Genomic DNA, 16,986 nt, shown 5'->3' with positions numbered 1-16,986 from the left:
CCCCTCCTTCTAGAACTCTAGTTATATTGTTAGATCCCCTGTTTATATTCTCTCCCTCCAATCCCCTTTCTTCTGTATTTTCCATCTTTTGTTTTTCTGTACTTCAGTCTAGATTTTTTAAATGACTCATCTTCTGGTTAGCAAATTCTCTCTTCAGTTATGTGTAATCTGCAATTGAACTCATCTATTGAAGTCTCATATTTTTTGCTTCTAGAACTACTTTTTTTAAATGGTTTACAGATTTCTTCCAAAATTTTCAATCTTTTATCTTCTTGAACATAGTAAGCATGATTATTTTAAAGTTTGAATCAGAGACTCAGTAGTTCTGTTACTATTATGTGTTGTTTCTGCTTGTTTTCATTTACACTGTGTTATCTCATATGGGTACAGTTATTTTTTACTATGCCCAAATAACTGTATTTGAAAAATTGTCTGTAGAAATAACTTCAGGCCTAAGTTTATCTTCCCCCAGAGAGTATATTTTAATTTTCTTCTCTCAGATGTCTGCAGCCACTAGAAATCTGGATCACCTGACTTCATTTTCAATTTTTGAGATTATCTAAAGCTGATCTATGGTCTTTGTAAGGGCTGGTGTTCTTCCAGTTCACTCTTATGTGTAGGATACAGGCCCTTGAAACTAAAACCTAAAGCAAGGTGGTCTGCTAAGCCCTACTGTCTTGGCAGGCCCTGGACACCAGTTTGTATCCCCCTGCGTCGCAAAGCTGTCAGAAGCACTGCTCAGCCTCTCAACCACCTCCTCTGGAATCAGTAAACACCCTCTGGGGAAAACAGCTCCAGAGATCAGGCTCACTTCCTGAGGCCTCTGTCTTCCCCTGGATCCTGGGTGTTTTCCCACTATTTTGTTGGGCCTGCATTTTTTATTTTTAGCTCTGCTTTTTTACCTGTCCTCAGTACACAGTTGGTCCTAATGATCTAGTCCATCATGGCCAGAAGCAGAACTTCCCATTAGATGCTTTTGTTCCCTCTGTACTAACTCCACAAAGAATTTGTCTAATACATGATAGAACTCAGTCCTCTCTCTAGAGAAAGCTCGTTCTTTTTTCATAGCTCTTAATTGTTAAAAAACTTAATGTTTGTTTCTAAAAGTAGTTCCTAGTTTTACTAAGCATATTAGCAGTCTGTTGCTGTGTAACAACTTGCACCATGCTTAACAGCTTAAAACAATAAACATTTATATCTCATAGTTTCTGTGGGTCAGCAGTCTCCGGGAAGCTTAGCTGTGTAGTTCTGGTTGTTCATGTAGCTGTAGTCAAGACGTTGGCAAGGGCTGCAGTCTTACACAGACCTGACTTGGGGAAAATCTACTTCCAAGCTCACTCACGTAGTTGTTAGAAGGCCTTGGTTTCTTGCTGGCTATTGGCTGGAGACTAGCTCCTCACCACGTGAACCTCTCTGTGGGCTCCTCAGCAGAGCAGCTGGCTTCTCCCAGTGTGAGTGCACCTGAAAAGATAGAGAGCAGGAACACTCAAGATGGAAGGTTTTATAACCTAATTTTGGAAGTAATTTGTTCCAACTTCTACTGTATGCTGTTAGTCATACAGAGCAGCCCTATAATGTGGAAGGCGACTACCCAAAGGTAAAAATAAGTGGGCTGATTGGGAACTATGTTAGTGGCTGCCTACCACATTAAGATGCTCGGAAGGAATCTAAGTGCTCTTACATATGAAAACCTTTTAGCTCTTTAATAAGAGTGGGCAGGAGTCAGTTCAGTTGCCCTTGTCTTCTTCACCTCCCCCCGCAACCCCACTTGCCCCAAAGATAACCAGCCCCACTTAGAGTAGTTCCTTGCATAGTGTGTTTTGTCTTCACTTATTGCCCCAGTTGTGACATGTCCTGTCCAGGTTTTTCTGCAGATTTCTAAACTTCTGGGCTCTGAAGTATAGTTTATATTAATACATAGCCTCTGAAGCCAGACTGATTGATTTTGAATCCTGACTCCTCCATTTACTAGACGGCAAGTCACTTAACTTCTCTTTCCCTAACATGCCTAGTTTGTAAAGTGGGGATAATGTTAATTCCTACTTCATAGAGTTGTTGTGAGGATTAACTGAGTTAATGCATGTTAAGCCTTTTGGAATAATGTACAAAGTAATGAATAAGGCTCAAAATAGCAGCTATTGTTAGTATCATTGATGATTTTTGTCATTGTAAGTATGGTTAGCATTTCTCCAGTGTGTTACCAGTACTTGCCCCACTCTTGCTTAAACCTAGCATGATTGTTAGCTTTGGAGTGTGAAGAGTTCATACATGGTGCTTGTGTAAAGTCAAATACTAACCTCTTTGGCTTTCCTATTACTTGGAATGAAAAAACAGTGCATTTTTTTCAGTTGTTGAGATGGAGATTCTGTGGAGAAAAGGAACATAACAATGTATTTATTTTAACAATGGAATCTTTTTTTGTAACATCTGATTGTCTCTTCCAGTTTTAACATTTTATGTTTCTGGTTTATAAACTTTGTTACCAATTTGAACAAAATTTAGCTCTTGTCAGAAAGCATTGAAAATTTCAAAAGTATCATCATATTCTGTAATGTTAACAGGCTTAAAGATAACTTAGTTTTTCAACTCTTACCCAAAATTAGTTTCAATTCTATAATTTAGGTTGAAATTACTTATCTTTTTAAAAAATCATCTTAGTGAAGATCTATTTTATGTTATTAAGTTATTTGATCCTCTTTCTGTATTGAATTATGTTGCCTGTTTTCTTATTATAGTGTTCATATTTCTTCAGAGAAAACCATTGTTAACATATTGCTAATTTTGCCTATTGATTTGGTTATTTATGTTTAAAAATTATATTGTTTTGAAAGTTGCAAAATGTGATGGTTTGATGACAAATCAGTAAGAATTAATGTTGAAATATAGTTTTTTTCCTATCCTGAACTAAATGTATTGGTATTTTTCTTTTGTTTCTTTAATAGATAGCAAACAATAAAGATGCACTGAGGAAGACATGGAACCCTAAGTTTACATTAAGAAGTCACTTTGATGGCATTAGAGCCCTTGCTTTCCACCCCATTGAGCCTGTTTTGATAACAGCATCAGAGGATCACACGTTAAAAATGTGGAATTTGCAGAAAACAGCCCCAGCCAAAAAGTGAGAATATTCTCCTTTAACTATATTATATATTTTAATTAATAGTTTTTCAGAAGAAAAATGCTTACTTTATTATTTGCTGTTAAGTTCCCCAAATATCTCTTCTAATTCTTTCTTCTTTACCATGTCACATAATTTAGGTTGTTTTTCCCTTCATACTCACAAGCTAATTTAGGTTGGAAAACTGACCCTTAGGGAGAAATGGTATTATCTGATGGTTTGTGAATGCTGATTGTAATCTTTATACAGTGTTTTAAATAACTATCACATTTGGGGAGCTCTTTATCTGCACTGAAGGTTTCTGCTGGTGTTGTAAACAGGTATGTGCATGTTTAAAATCATCAAACCCGCACCCCAAGCTTGTCCTGTTGTTTACTAGGTTTGGACTTATGGAGTGGGAGGGAGGGAAGGCTGATGGGGGATGGGGGGACAGGGAGAGGTGAGAGACCTCTCTTTGGTCTTTTCTTTTGACCTTGACCAAAATGTCTAGACTGAAAGACACTGTTGTTGCTCTCACTTAACCGCTAATACTTGCCTTGGCCTCTTGGTTCCTCTCTAAGCATGGACAGACATGAGTTGGTATAAATCCCTTTTATCAGTCACCACGCTAGTCCTGATCCCACTTGGTGGGGTCCTTATTGGAACTCCTCTCCTTTCTTCCTTGGGTCACATGGTCCCATCTGCCAGCAAGGGCCCTTGTACAGTGTTGGACACCTCTTTTATTAAAGAGTAGAAATGAACATCAAATGGAGGAGATTATGGAAGTTTTACTACTGGTAGAGAATATCTATTGCCCAATTTAAAAGAGATCAATGACATTCCTGCTGTGAGTCATACATAAACTAGATAAAATACTTGATTCATCAGATAGCTCAGCCAGATCTTGCTTAAAACCAAGTGAATCCTCATGTAGATTAGGTGTCTTCAGCAGAGAAGAAGTATTTCTTGGTTATAAATTGTGCCTTTTGTCTTTCAAGTTCTTTAGTCAGAGTGGACATCATATTGGACCAGAGAATGTGAATGTCTCATCATATATTCTTGACTAAAATTTAGAAAAATATTGAAATAAATTTTTTGCTGGTGATAGCTTAGTAACAACATCTTCACATTGCAAGTAACAGTAGCCTGTTTACCTTTGAACTTAAAACTTTGGTAATGAGGAGAGATATCATATGCCTATTAAAAAAACTACAGTGCAATCCGATTTTAAATCGAGTTTCCATCATCAGTCATGGCCAGCATTAGGCCCTGTAGAGTACCCATATACTCAGTGTTCTGAGTAATGAATAATCTGATGATTTGGACAGTTTCTGCAAGTATTAAGGACAGGCATGTTAACCTTGATGCAAATGCAAGGAAATTAAAGTACTTCTGATTGAAATTCTACTATGTGTATGGTTCTGTTCTAGGCTCTTTTACCATGTAGAATCTCATTTAATCCTGTGACTCTTTGGTGTTATCCCTATTTTTCTGTTTTATTTTAAACATAGAGGAATCTGGAGTTCCAAAAGATTAAATAATTTGCCTAAAGTTAGCCAGTTAGTGACAGAATTGGAAATTGAATCCAGAAATTTATCTCTTCAAAGCCCATGTTTTTTCCCCTGAGTGAGGCTCTCTCTTCCTTTAGTCAAATAGATTAGGACAATGCTAAAAGCGCTGTAACAAGGTATTGTTACTGAACAAGAATTTTGTTTCTTGAAGTCACAAATATATGTGATCCGTGTTAAGTAAGCTTTCTCATGTCCTGGGGTTGAGAATGGTATATTATCATAGTGTTGGTATTTCTAGGGGCAATTTTATGACATACATTGTCATACTGTTTACTGCTGAAAACTTAAAGTGGTAAAAGTCCTCCTCTCTCTGATTTAGGAGCACTTCTCTTGATGTGGAGCCTATCTATACATTCAGAGCTCATAAGTAAGTATGTGCTTTTTCTTTGTGTTAAATCAACATCATTGTAAATCAGCCTAATTAGCATATTTTCTTTTCTTTCACGTATGTATTTGTGTTATGTATTTTTTGTATTTAGTAGTGTTTTTTGTAAATGTAAAAGAAACTGGCAGATAATATAATGCTAGAAACAAGTTTATCACTACCAAATAGGGATTCTTGCTGAAATTAGATTTTATTTGCATGATGTGTAGATGATGTATATATCTCTCTTAAAATGAAGTTGAGGCAGTTAAGTTTAATGATGAGAAATCCTGATCTTTTTTCCTTAAAAATATCTGAGACTTTTTTTATTGTGATCACATGTTGCACGCTTTTCCTGTTTCCATTTAAGTTTAAGGAATATACCTGTTCACTTGATTTAGCACAGAGGTTGGCATACTTTTTATAAATAAAGGGCCAGTTAGTAAATGTTTTTAGGCTTTGCTGGCTGCATATTTAATGTTGTACATTCCTGTTTTTAGTTTGGTTTTGTATTACAACCCTTTAAAAAAATGTAAAAACCATAAATACTTGAGGACTGTACGAAAGCAGTCCACTGGTTGGATTTGGTCCATAGGCCATAGTTTACCAACCACTGGTTTAGCAGAGGAAGAAGAATGAATAATGCTTTGATAGCTTTTTATTTGTTATCCAAAGCAGAAAAAGAGAAAGCCTTTTGAATAATTAAGCATTCTTATTTTTAACAAGTCCTATTATCAGATAGATTTTTGAGAATAGAAATTGATTTTCCTTCCCAGAGGTCCAGTGCTTTGTGTGGTAATGAGCAGCAATGGTGAGCAGTGCTATAGTGGTGGGACTGACGGACTGATCCAGGGCTGGAACACCACCAACCCCAACATCGATCCCTATGACTCTTACGGTATGTGATTCCCCAAAGATATGAAAGAATAAAATATTTTCTTTTTATGCATTTTACAAAGCATATATAAGGATAAAATGAGATATTTTTGAAAATAAATTGGTAAAAGGGAACCATATATTTATTTTGTTAAAAAGGACTCCTGTATTTGGGAATCAATTTGATATACGTAATGCTACAAGAAAAGAGAAAATAACGTATTTTTCCCAAGAAAACAGTTCCCACCCCCAGAAGTCTTACTGATTGGAAATGCTGGCTTGACTGACAATTGTTTTCTTCATTGTAGGCATCTGTACAGTACTTGATACATTATTACTAATCTGTAATTATATTTTGTCACTATTCTTGACAAATAACTTTGAAGGAAAATGAATGATGTTATCATCCTCTTGATCAATTATTGGAGGGTATAGAGGCTAATGATTTTTAAAGTGTATGGCACCAAAATATTTAAAGGCTTTAAAAAATTAAGAAGTGCCCTTTAGATTTGGGAACAGCACCATGAAACAAAAACTGTATTATAATCTGTCACTAGATATTGTCATAAATTCCCTTGCAAAAACTGTTTAGGAACTATTTTGGTTTCCTCTTAAAATTCTCCTTAAATTCTAGAATGGTATGAAGTGTCAAATATGTCATAAAACCATATTTTATTTTTGTTATCATTTAATTAATTTTACTAATAAACCTAAATAAAGATAAGAAATTCAGTAACTAAAAGTTTCTTCTAACATTTATTTAATAAGCATTTAACATATATTTTGTGAAGGGTAACACCCCCCTCTCCCTCCACAATTCTCTTACAGATTTATCTGTTTCATGCTTTTCCTTACTTACTTTATCCTTGTACCAGATACCGGTTGACCTCATTCTGTCCCAAGCCAACCCTTCCCCTTTGCTCTTGACCTCATTCTCTGGTTTCCTTTGAGACTTCACTCTAATATCATTCTTCTTCTCTGTTTCTGGCTGACTCTTTCTCTTTTGCTCTCTCTTGCTCTCATCTGAAGCTTTACCCTCTTTGTTCTCTTTCCATCCCCTCAGCACGTAAGTAAATTCAGGTGTCTCCCATCCTGGGCAAGGAGAAGCCTTTTCTGACTCCATTTCCCTCTCTGGTTTTTGTTTAGTCTCTCTTTCCTTCATTTCTTTCATTCCTGTGTCTCTTTGATGATATTGTCCAGGAAACACAATTACTAGTTACTAATTCCATGTCCTTTCCCTGTGCATGATCCCTCTGCATTCTATCTTCTGGCTGTTCCACTTAAATATAACAAGATGTCAGTATCTACCTAATTTGGCTGATCCAAGGGGTATTTTACAGTCCTTATTTTACTGGATATACTGGCTATCTGAAACTGTGGACCACTCCGTCCTTTTTGAAATCTGTTCACTATAGGCTTTTTTGACATTTAACTCTGTGACATTTTCTACTCCCTGTCCATCATAAACTCCTTTTATTTTTCTCACCTTAAATATTAACATTTATCAAGGCCAGACCCTAACTCATTCTTTGCATTGCACACATCTTCTTTGGTAGATTGAATCCACTTTGTGGTTTTATATGCTATTGACTCATAAATCTCTTCTTTAGGCTTCAGACTACCTACAGAACATCTCAAAGTGGCTGTCTCATTGTACATAAATCCCTACAAGCACTGTTTCTTCTTCCATATATATATATTTTGGGAGGGCAGGGGTGGCATCGCGTGGCTTGCGGGATCTTAGTTCCCCGACCAGGGATCGAAGTGAGAACGCCAAGTCCTAACCACTGGACTGCCAGGGAGTTCCCTTTCCATGTATTCTTTATCAGTTGGTGGCAGTACCAGAATTATCCAAACTAGAACCCTAAGAGTTATCCTTGATTCCTTGTACCGTTTTACTATCTGTACCTTATTAATTACCTCCCCCTAAATATTTCTTGAATTTACTCCTGCTCTGCCCCTTTTATCACTGTCCTCGTTTGGGTCTTCATCTTCACTCTCCCAGTCTTCTGAAACAGTCCCCTTGCCTTCATCTTGATTCTTTCCAATCTGTCTTCTACACTATAATCAGAGTTACCTTATTAAATACTTACTTCACCCTGCTTCTCCTGGGAAACCCTTCAGTGGTTCCCTATTGCTTTCAGGATAATTTCTTTAATACATCATAGAAATCCCACCATAAACTAGCCACTCTCATCTCTTCCACTTCTTGCCTCAAATTTCGCAGTCCAGGAATACTGACTTTCTTATAAATTTCCTCACATAGCATGCTATTTTTCCTTCTGTGATTTTGTAGGAGCTGCCTCCTTTGCCAGGAATGCCTTCCCTCTGTCCTTTGACTGGCCAACATCTGTACTCTAAGTGTCACTCTCTCCAAGAGGCTTTCATTCATCCTAGTCACTCTCCATGGTAACTGGTATCTGTCACTATTATTGTACTTACCACATTGTCTTTTGAAGACAAGGATGGTACTGTGTCTTAATCATCTGCATGGCCCCTGCATCTAGCCTAGTGCCTAATACATGGTATATCTTCAATAACTATTTTATGGTATGACTAAGAGAGGATATAGGACAGATAACGCCACTGACATTTTAAATCTAACATCTGTGAGCCATCTTGAAAGTACCACTTCATAGATGCATTGTGAGGGTTAACAAGTAAAATTTCCAAGTTGGCTTTTATCAGGAAACAGTGCTAAGCAAACCCCCTCCCCCGCCTTCTCCTTGCCCCTCTCCCACATGCACATCATTCATGTGTCACATCTTGCTGTTTGAGCATTTGGGGATTCCTGTAGGTCTCAGTTCACGTCCATTAAGGATGACAGAGGCCTGTTGCTCCCAAGAATGACTGCCATTCATAGCACAAATGGCCTAAAGAGTGTATCCAAAGTGCTGAAGGACATCAGAGGAGGGGAAAGGGTCTCTGTTCACTTCCTCGGGGAATGTGAGTTGTGGTTTCTCTGAAAGTAGATTAAATTCAAATGGTTTATGTTACGTTAACATGCTTTTTAAAAAAATCAAGACAAATGGAAAGAAAAAAGGGAGGGAGAGGAAATATGTAAATTTTTTTAAGGAGAGATATATGTAATTTAAAATTTTAATTTAGACATTTCAAACCCTACATTTGCATGTTTCCAAGCCTGTTTTTGCCACATTTCAGAAGAAAAATAGAAACTAGGAGGTGTATGTTATACTTTTTGTTTTGTATATTTTACTTTCCTTTGGAATCTAAGTACCTTTATGATTTGTGCTTTTTTCCCTGCATTCTTGCTGTTCTTATAGATCCTTCTGTTTTAAGAGGCCCTCTCTTAGGCCACACTGATGCAGTCTGGGGTTTGGCTTACAGCGCAGCACACCAGCGTTTGTTGTCCTGTTCAGCAGATGGCACTCTCCGTTTATGGAATACAACCGAGGCTGCTCCAGCCCTGAGTGTATTTAATGATAATCAAGGTACATACTTTTTTTCCCTTATTTTACTGAGTGTTTTATAAAATTATTCTAAAAAGAAACAAATAAATAAATGATTCTACAAACTCTGTTTAAATTTAATTTGAAGGTTGTTTCTAAGCAGTAAAAATATATTTGCTTGAATTTCCAACAGTATGTATAGGTTTAAAAAGCATACTATTTGGTGAAATAGCATGCCTTTTTTGAATTTTTTTAAATTGAGATATAATTTCTATACAGTAAAAAACAGATATTAAGGGTACATTTTCATGAGTTTGACAAATACATAAAACTCTTGCACCTATCAAGATAGAACATTTCCTTCACTGCCCTGCAGTTTCTTTGTGTTCTTCCCAGTCATCCCCCTTCCCCATTCCTAACCAGCGGTACCACTGTTGTGATTTCTTTCATTATAAATTAGTTTTGTCTATTCTAAAACTTCACATAAATGAAATCATACAATGTGCACTCTTTTTGTATCTGACCTTTTACTCTCACTGTAGTGTTCTTGTGATTCATCCATGTGGTAATAAGTGTTAATAATTTATTTTTATTGTTTAGTAGTATTTCCTTAAACCACTGTGTTTATCATTTACCTCTTCATGAACATTTGGGTTGTTTCCATTTTTTCCTATTATGAACAAAGCTGCTGTGAACTTTTTTTTTTTTTTTTTTTAAATCACAGGCAGGTAAAGACCTGGAAATAGAATATCTGGGCTTTAGAATTAGAATTGTGTGTTTAACTTTATGTGAAATTGCCAAACTTTCTTTGAAAGTAGTTGTTCCATGTTACACCACGGACTGCAATGTGTAAGAATTCCAGTTGCTCTGCATCCTTAATTACAAACATTTGGTGTTGAGGGTATATTTAATTTTAGCCATTTTGGTAGGTGTGTAGCAGTATTTCATTGTGATTTTAATTTGTATTTCCTTGGTGGCTAATTATTCTGAGCACTTTTTTTGTGTGCTCATTGGCCATTAATGTACCTTCTTCTGGAAGATACACATTTTTGAACTGTTAGCTTACTTAGATTTTGAACCAGATTTTAAAAATCAGATTATATTCACATATACATAGAATTATATTTTTTTATGTTTATAAATAAGTTCCAAGTTTTACCCTATTCTAGATGATAAATAAAAATACCTTCTTTATTCTTGAGCTGCCATAACTTGTGCCTAGGTTTTGATGAGTTGCCTGCGTTTGATATTTGCATAACTCTACCAATAAATAACAATTTGAGTTTTTACTTCTTAAATTCCATACTTTTAGAGAGTTAGAATTCCTCTTAAGAGATGGGCTTTTAAAATGAAGAATACCTGTGATGCCCCTCTAAACCCCAGGTTGATTTGAGGTGGAAGCAGAAAAACTTGTAGTCTGTATGTTTTCCATTTATTTCTCAATAAAGGCTTGGATCCAATGAATACAGTAGCTGTGAGTGACTGGTAGAAGATGTGGTAAACAAGTAAGGATGATAAAATAGACTAGGACTAAAAGTAACAAAAGAAACAATCTGCACTGAATGACTGTGAGCTAATTCTTATTCTAATGTTGAGCCTTATTTACTTCTTATACCACCGTTTGTTTTGCTGTATTCTAAGCACATTGTGAAGTAGACCCTCTAACTGCCATTCTCTTCGAATATGTTCTGACTCTTAGAATTGGGAATCCCTGCCTCTGTGGATCTAGTGAGCAGTGACCCGAGCCATATGGTAGCATCATTCAGCAAAGGATACACAAGCATCTTTAACATGGAAACACAACAACGCATTCTCACTTTAGAATCAAACCTAGATTCAAGTATGTATACCAATTTTAAGTAGTCTGTGTTTGGATCAGTTTTTTAAACGTTATCAGAATTATAACTACTAGAGTCAACTATGAAAAACACTCGTCATTATAAAGTATTCTGCCTCAAGATCATAGGATATAATGATTTACAGTTGATTTTAAGTCTTTAGGTTAAGTTTATTCACATGTATAACTATACTGTTTGAAGTAGCATTTGAGCTATTCTAAAGAGAAGTCAAGTTTAATTTTATACCAAATGTTTAGTTTTCAATTCTATTTGAAGACAATGATATTTATTCTGAATACAGACATATCTTGGAGTTTTTGTGGGTTCAGTTTCAGACCTTTGAAATAAAGCAAATATTGCAACAGAGTGAGTCACATGAAGTCTTTGCTTTCCCAGTGCATATAAGAGTTATGTTTACACTATACTACAGACTGTTAAGTGTGTACATATCTTAATTTAAAAGTACTTTATTGCTGAAAAATGCTAACCACCATCTGAGCCTTCAGTGAGTCATAATCTTTTTGCTGGAGGAGGGTCTCACCATGATGTTGATGGCTGCTGACTGATCAGCGGGTGGTTGCTGAAGGTTGGGTGACTGTGGTAATTTCTTAAAATAAGACGACAGTGAAGTTTGCCGCATCAACTGACTCTTCCTTTCACAAACAACTTCTCTGTAGCATGCGTTGATGTTTGATAGCATTCTACCCACAGTAGAACTTCTCTTGAAATGGGAATCAATCCTCTCAAACCCTGCCGCTGTTTGATCAACAGGATTTTTGTAATTATGTAATCCTTCGTTGTCCTTTCAACAATCTTCACAGCAGCCTCACCAGGAGTAGATTCTATCTCAAGAAACCACTTTCTTTGCTCATTCATAAGAAGCAACTCCTCATCCATTCAAGTTTTATCATGAGATTGCAGCAATTCAGTCACATCTTCAGGCTCCACTTCTAATTCTAGTTCTCGTGCTATTTCCACCAAACCTGAAGTTACTTCCTTCACTGAAGTCTTGAACCCCTCAAAGTCATCCATGAGGGTTGGAACTAACCTATTCCAAACTCCTGTTCATGTTGACATTTTGACCTCTTCCCATGAATCACAAATGTTCTTAATGGCATCTGGAATGGTAAATCCTTTCCAGAAGGTTTTCAATTGGCTTTGCCCAGATCCATCAGAGAAATCACTAGCTATGGCAGCTGTAGCCTTACAAAATGTACTTCTTAAATAATAAGACTTGAAAGTCGAAATTACTCCTTGATCCATGGGCTGTGGAATGGAGGTGGTGTTAGCAGGCATGAAAAAACCATGAATCTCATTGTACATCTTCATTAGAGCTCTTGGGTGACCAGGTGCATTGTTAGTGAACAGTAATATTTTGAAAGGAATCTTTTTTTCTGAGCAGTAGGTCTCAAGAGTGGGCTTATAATATTCAGTAAACCATGTAGTAAACAGATATGCTGTCATCCAGGCTTTGTTTTTCCCTTTATAAAGCACAGGCAGCATAATTCTTAAGGGCCATAGGATCTTCAGAATGGTAAATGAACATTGGCTTCACCTATGAGTCACCAGCTGCATTAGCACCTAACAAGAGAGTCAGCCTGTTCTTTGAGGCTTTGAAGCCAGGCATGACTTCCCTCTAGCTATGAAAGTCCTAGGTGGCATCTTCTTCCAATAGAAGGCTGTTTCATCTACATTGAAAATCTGTTGTTTAGTGTAGCCACATTTATTCATTATCTTAGCTAGATCTTCTAAGTAACTTGCTGCAGCTTCTATATCAACACTTGCTGCTTCACTTTGCACTTTGATGTTACAGAGACAGTGCTTCTTTCCTTAAATCTCATGAACCAACCTCTGCTAGCTTCAGACTTTTCTTCTGCAGCTTCCTAACCTCCCTCAGCCTTCATAGAATTGAAGAGAGTTAGGACCTTGCTCTGGATTAGGCTTTGGCTTAAGGGAATGTTGTGGCTGGTTTGATCTTCTATCCAGCCCACTACGACTTTCTCCATACTGTTTCGCTTTCTTATCATTCATGTGTTCACTGGAATAGCACTTTCAATTTCCTTCAAGAACTTTTCCTTTGCATTCACAACTTTTGGCTAACTGGAGCAAGAGGCCTAGCTTTTGGCTTATCCTTTCCACATGCCTTCCTCGCTGAGCTTAAGCATTCCTGGCTTTTAATTTAAAGTGAGAAGTGTGCAACTCTTCATTTCATTTGAGCACTTGGTCATTGTAGGGTTACTGATTGGCCTAATTTCAATATTGTTGTGCCTCAGAGACTAGGAAGGCCCAAGGAGAAGGAGAGAGATGGGGTTACAGCTGGTCGCTGGAGCAGTCAGAACACACACAACATTTATCAAGTTCACCGTCTTATATGGGTGCAGTTCATGGCACCCCAAAACAAATACATTAGTAATATCAAAGATCAGGGACCACAGATCACCATAACAAGTATTAATAAGGAAAAAGTTGGAAATATTGCGAGAATTACCAAACTGTGACATAGACATGAAGTGAACAAATTCTATTGAAAAAATGGAACCAATAGACTTGCTAAATACAGGGTTGCCACAGGCATTCAATTTGTAAAACAACACAATATCTGCAAAGCACAATAAAATGAGATAGGCCTGTATAAAATAAATCTGTTTTTCATTTCTCATAATTTTACTTTTTTAAAGAATAGTTGCTGTACAATATTATATGTTATAGGTGTACAGTATTGTCATTCACAATTTTTAAAGGTTATACTCCATTTTTAGTTATTATAAAATATTGGCTGTATTCCTCATGTTGTACAATATATCCTTGTAGCTTATTTTATTTTATTTTTTATTTTTTATTTTTTTAATGTTTAAATACTTTTTTTTAATAGATCTTTATTGGAGTATAATTGCTTCACAATACTGTGTTAGTTTCTGTTGCACAACAAAGTGAATCAGCCATATGCATACACGTGTCCTCATATCCCCTCCCTCTTGAGCCTCCCTCCCATCCTCCCTATCCCACCCCTTTAGGTCATCGCAAAGCACCGACCTCTAGACACAAGACAATCAGAGCTTCAGCTCCATTTCTCTGATTCATCTGGCTGCCTTCCTCCTTTGTGTGCTGGCTTTTTCCTCAGACTAACTTGCCCCGTGGTCACAACATGGCTGCCAGCATACCTGGAACAACCTGCTCCCTTGTTCATTTCCAACAAGAGAGGCAACCTCACCCTGAAAAACATATGATTGAAGTTTTTCCTGGGATGGACAAGCTTCCTTTGAGCCCTCTGGCTACATTTATTCCATTTACCAAGTTGGGGTTGTGTTATGAAGGAGGAAGCAGGGAAGCAGATGCTCTGCTTAGACAACCAAGAGTGTCCGGTCCAGATAGCTTGACTCAGGATACATCTTCAAGGAGACTGGTGCATCCTTAGGAGCCAAGATATTGAGAAAAGGCAAAAATTTCCCCTGCCTCCCTTGCCTGTTTGGCTTGCACTTTTCTTTTGGTGTTTCTTTGAGATAAAAGAAGGAAAGAATTGGAAAAAGAAGGGAAATAAGAAAGAAAAACTACTGTCCTCTCTGGCTTTCTCTCTGTCTCTCTCTGTCTCTGTCTCTGTCTCTCTCTACTTCACAGAATCCTGGGGATTGTAATAGTGACCACTGATGTCATGGCAACAGGAAATGCAGTATTATGGGCTGAGCCCAGAGGAATATTATCTGTATAAAGTTTTTTTTTTTCCAGTGACTATGAACTTCTTTTTTGTATTTTTAATTTTTTTATTTTTTAACATCTTTATTAGAGTATAATTGCTTTACAATGGTGTGTTAGATTCTGCTGTATCAAAAAGTTAATCAGCTATATGTATACATACATCCCCTTATCCCCTCCCTTTTGTGTCTCCCTCCCACCCTCCCTATCCCCACCCTAGTTGGTCACAAAGCACCGAGCTGATCTCCCTGTGCTATGCGGCTGCTTCCCACTAGCTATTTTATGTTTGGTAGTGTATATGTCCATGCCACTCTCTCACTTTGTCCCAGCTTACCCTTCCCCCTCCCCGTGTCCTCAAGTCCATTCTCGAGTAGGTCTGCGTCTTCATTCCTGTCCTGCCCCTAGGTTCTTCATGACCAGTTTTTTTTTTAAGAATCCATACATATGTGTTAGCATACAGTATTTGTTTTTCTCTTTCTGACTTACTTCACTCTGTATGACAGACTCTAGGTCCATCCACCTCACTACAAATAACTCAATTTCGTTTCTTTTTATGGCTGAGTAATATTCCATTGTATATATGTGCCACATCTTCTTTATCCATTCATCCGATGATGGACACTTAGGTTGCTTCCATGTCCTGGCTATAGTAAATAGAGCTGCAATGAACATTTGGTGGACACTTAGGTTGCTTCCATGTCCTGGCTGTTGTAAACAGTGCTGCAATGAACATTGTGGTACCTGACACTTTTTGAATTATGGTTTTCTCAGGTTATATGCCAGTAGTGGGATTGCTGGGTCATATGGTAGTTCTATTTTTAGCTTTTTAAGGAACCTCCATACTGTTCTCCATAGTGGCTGTATCGATTTACATTCCCACCAACAGTGCAAGAGGGTTCCCTTTCCTCCACACCCTCTCCAGCATTTATTGTCTGTAGATTTTTTGATGATGGCCGTTCTGTGAGGTGATACCTCATTGTAGTTTTGGTTTGCATTTCTCTAATGATTAGTGATGTTGAGCATCTTTTCATGTGTTTGTTGGCAATCTGTATAGATCCTCTGCCCTCCCAATGGTTCCCCAATTTCTCCCTTTGGCATGGGATACCTTCCCCTCCCCCATCCATCCCTCAGGGGCGCCAGTCCCGTCCCACCTCCACTTCTCCTCCCCCTTCACTCCCCCCACGCCCCACATCCTACCCGGTTTCCGGGGGGTCCTCCCGTCCCCTTAGGTGTCCATGGTCCCTCACCAGTGCCTGGTAGGTGCCCTAGTTGTGATGAGACGCAAATTCCGCGTCCTCCTAGTACGCCGTCTTGACTCCGCCCTCTCTTAGTAAATTTAAAATCATGCTTAGATATATGACCTAAAGCTACTGTAATAAAATAAAAAGCCAATATGAAATTAAGAAGGATGTGAACCTTTTTCAAATTACCTTCAGAGATTATGGTCAATTCTTTGAACGTCCTCAGCATAAATGTTGATTTTAATGACTGCTACAAATTAATAAGGTCTCAAGTCAGTGAGCAAGATGAATAAGCTAAACTAGGCAATTCCATTTCTCCCTCACGATGTATAACTGTAAAGTCATATGACTTTGTGCCTGATACTAGAAGCATTTTCTGAAGAAGACTGCCGAGAATGTTTTGAGCAAAGGCAACATTGTTGGAATAAGTGATAACTGTTTCGAGTTATAATAATATGTCCTGACATTTCCTAAGTTATCAGTTTGATTACTTTAGAGTTATATAAAGCAAATTTCTTTCTTTCTACTGTGACTCCCTTAGCTGTTTATATTTGACTATGTTATTATATTCTGGAATTTAGCATGTGTTTTGTTTATTTTTTAATAGATACATGCTTTTTTTTTTTAATTTTATTTATTTATGTATTTTTGGCTGTGCTGGGTCTTCTTTTCTGTGCGTGGGCTTTCTCTAGTTACGGTGAGCGGGGGCCACTCTTCATCGCGGTGCGTGGGTTTCTCACTGTCGCGACCTCTCGTTGCCGAGCACAAGCTCCAGACGCGCAGGCTCAGTTGTTGTGGCTCACGGGCCTAGTTGCTCCGCGGCATGTGGGATCTTCCCAGACCAGGGCTCGAACCCGTGTCCCCTGCATTGGCAGGCAGACTCTCAACCACTGCGCCAC

The 16,986-nt window shown here is 37.7% G+C and overlaps 1 protein-coding gene across 7 annotated transcripts in view; it reads left to right on the top strand.

Moving 5' to 3' along the window:
* STRN (striatin) overlaps positions 1-16,986 on the top strand; it is a 121,950-nt gene that overhangs the window by 93,114 nt on the left and 11,850 nt on the right. For 6 of the 7 annotated variants that reach the window (XM_055089118.1, XM_028496681.2, XM_024118688.3 and 3 more), the window contains 5 exons: positions 2,943-3,118; positions 4,988-5,035; positions 5,809-5,930; positions 9,193-9,360; positions 11,018-11,158. In XM_055089118.1, coding sequence (XP_054945093.1) covers positions 2,943-3,118; positions 4,988-5,035; positions 5,809-5,930; positions 9,193-9,360; positions 11,018-11,158 — 655 coding nt within the window. Of the gene's footprint in view, positions 1-2,942; positions 3,119-4,987; positions 5,036-5,808; positions 5,931-8,204; positions 8,301-9,192; positions 9,361-11,017; positions 11,159-16,986 lie in introns of those variants that run through there. The other variant, XM_028496683.2, reaches the window with a different exon arrangement.

Source organism: Physeter macrocephalus, chromosome 12, assembly GCF_002837175.3.
Source record: "Physeter macrocephalus isolate SW-GA chromosome 12, ASM283717v5, whole genome shotgun sequence".
Lineage (NCBI taxonomy): Eukaryota > Metazoa > Chordata > Mammalia > Artiodactyla > Physeteridae > Physeter > Physeter macrocephalus.
This window is presented reverse-complemented; position numbering and strand designations above follow the sequence as displayed.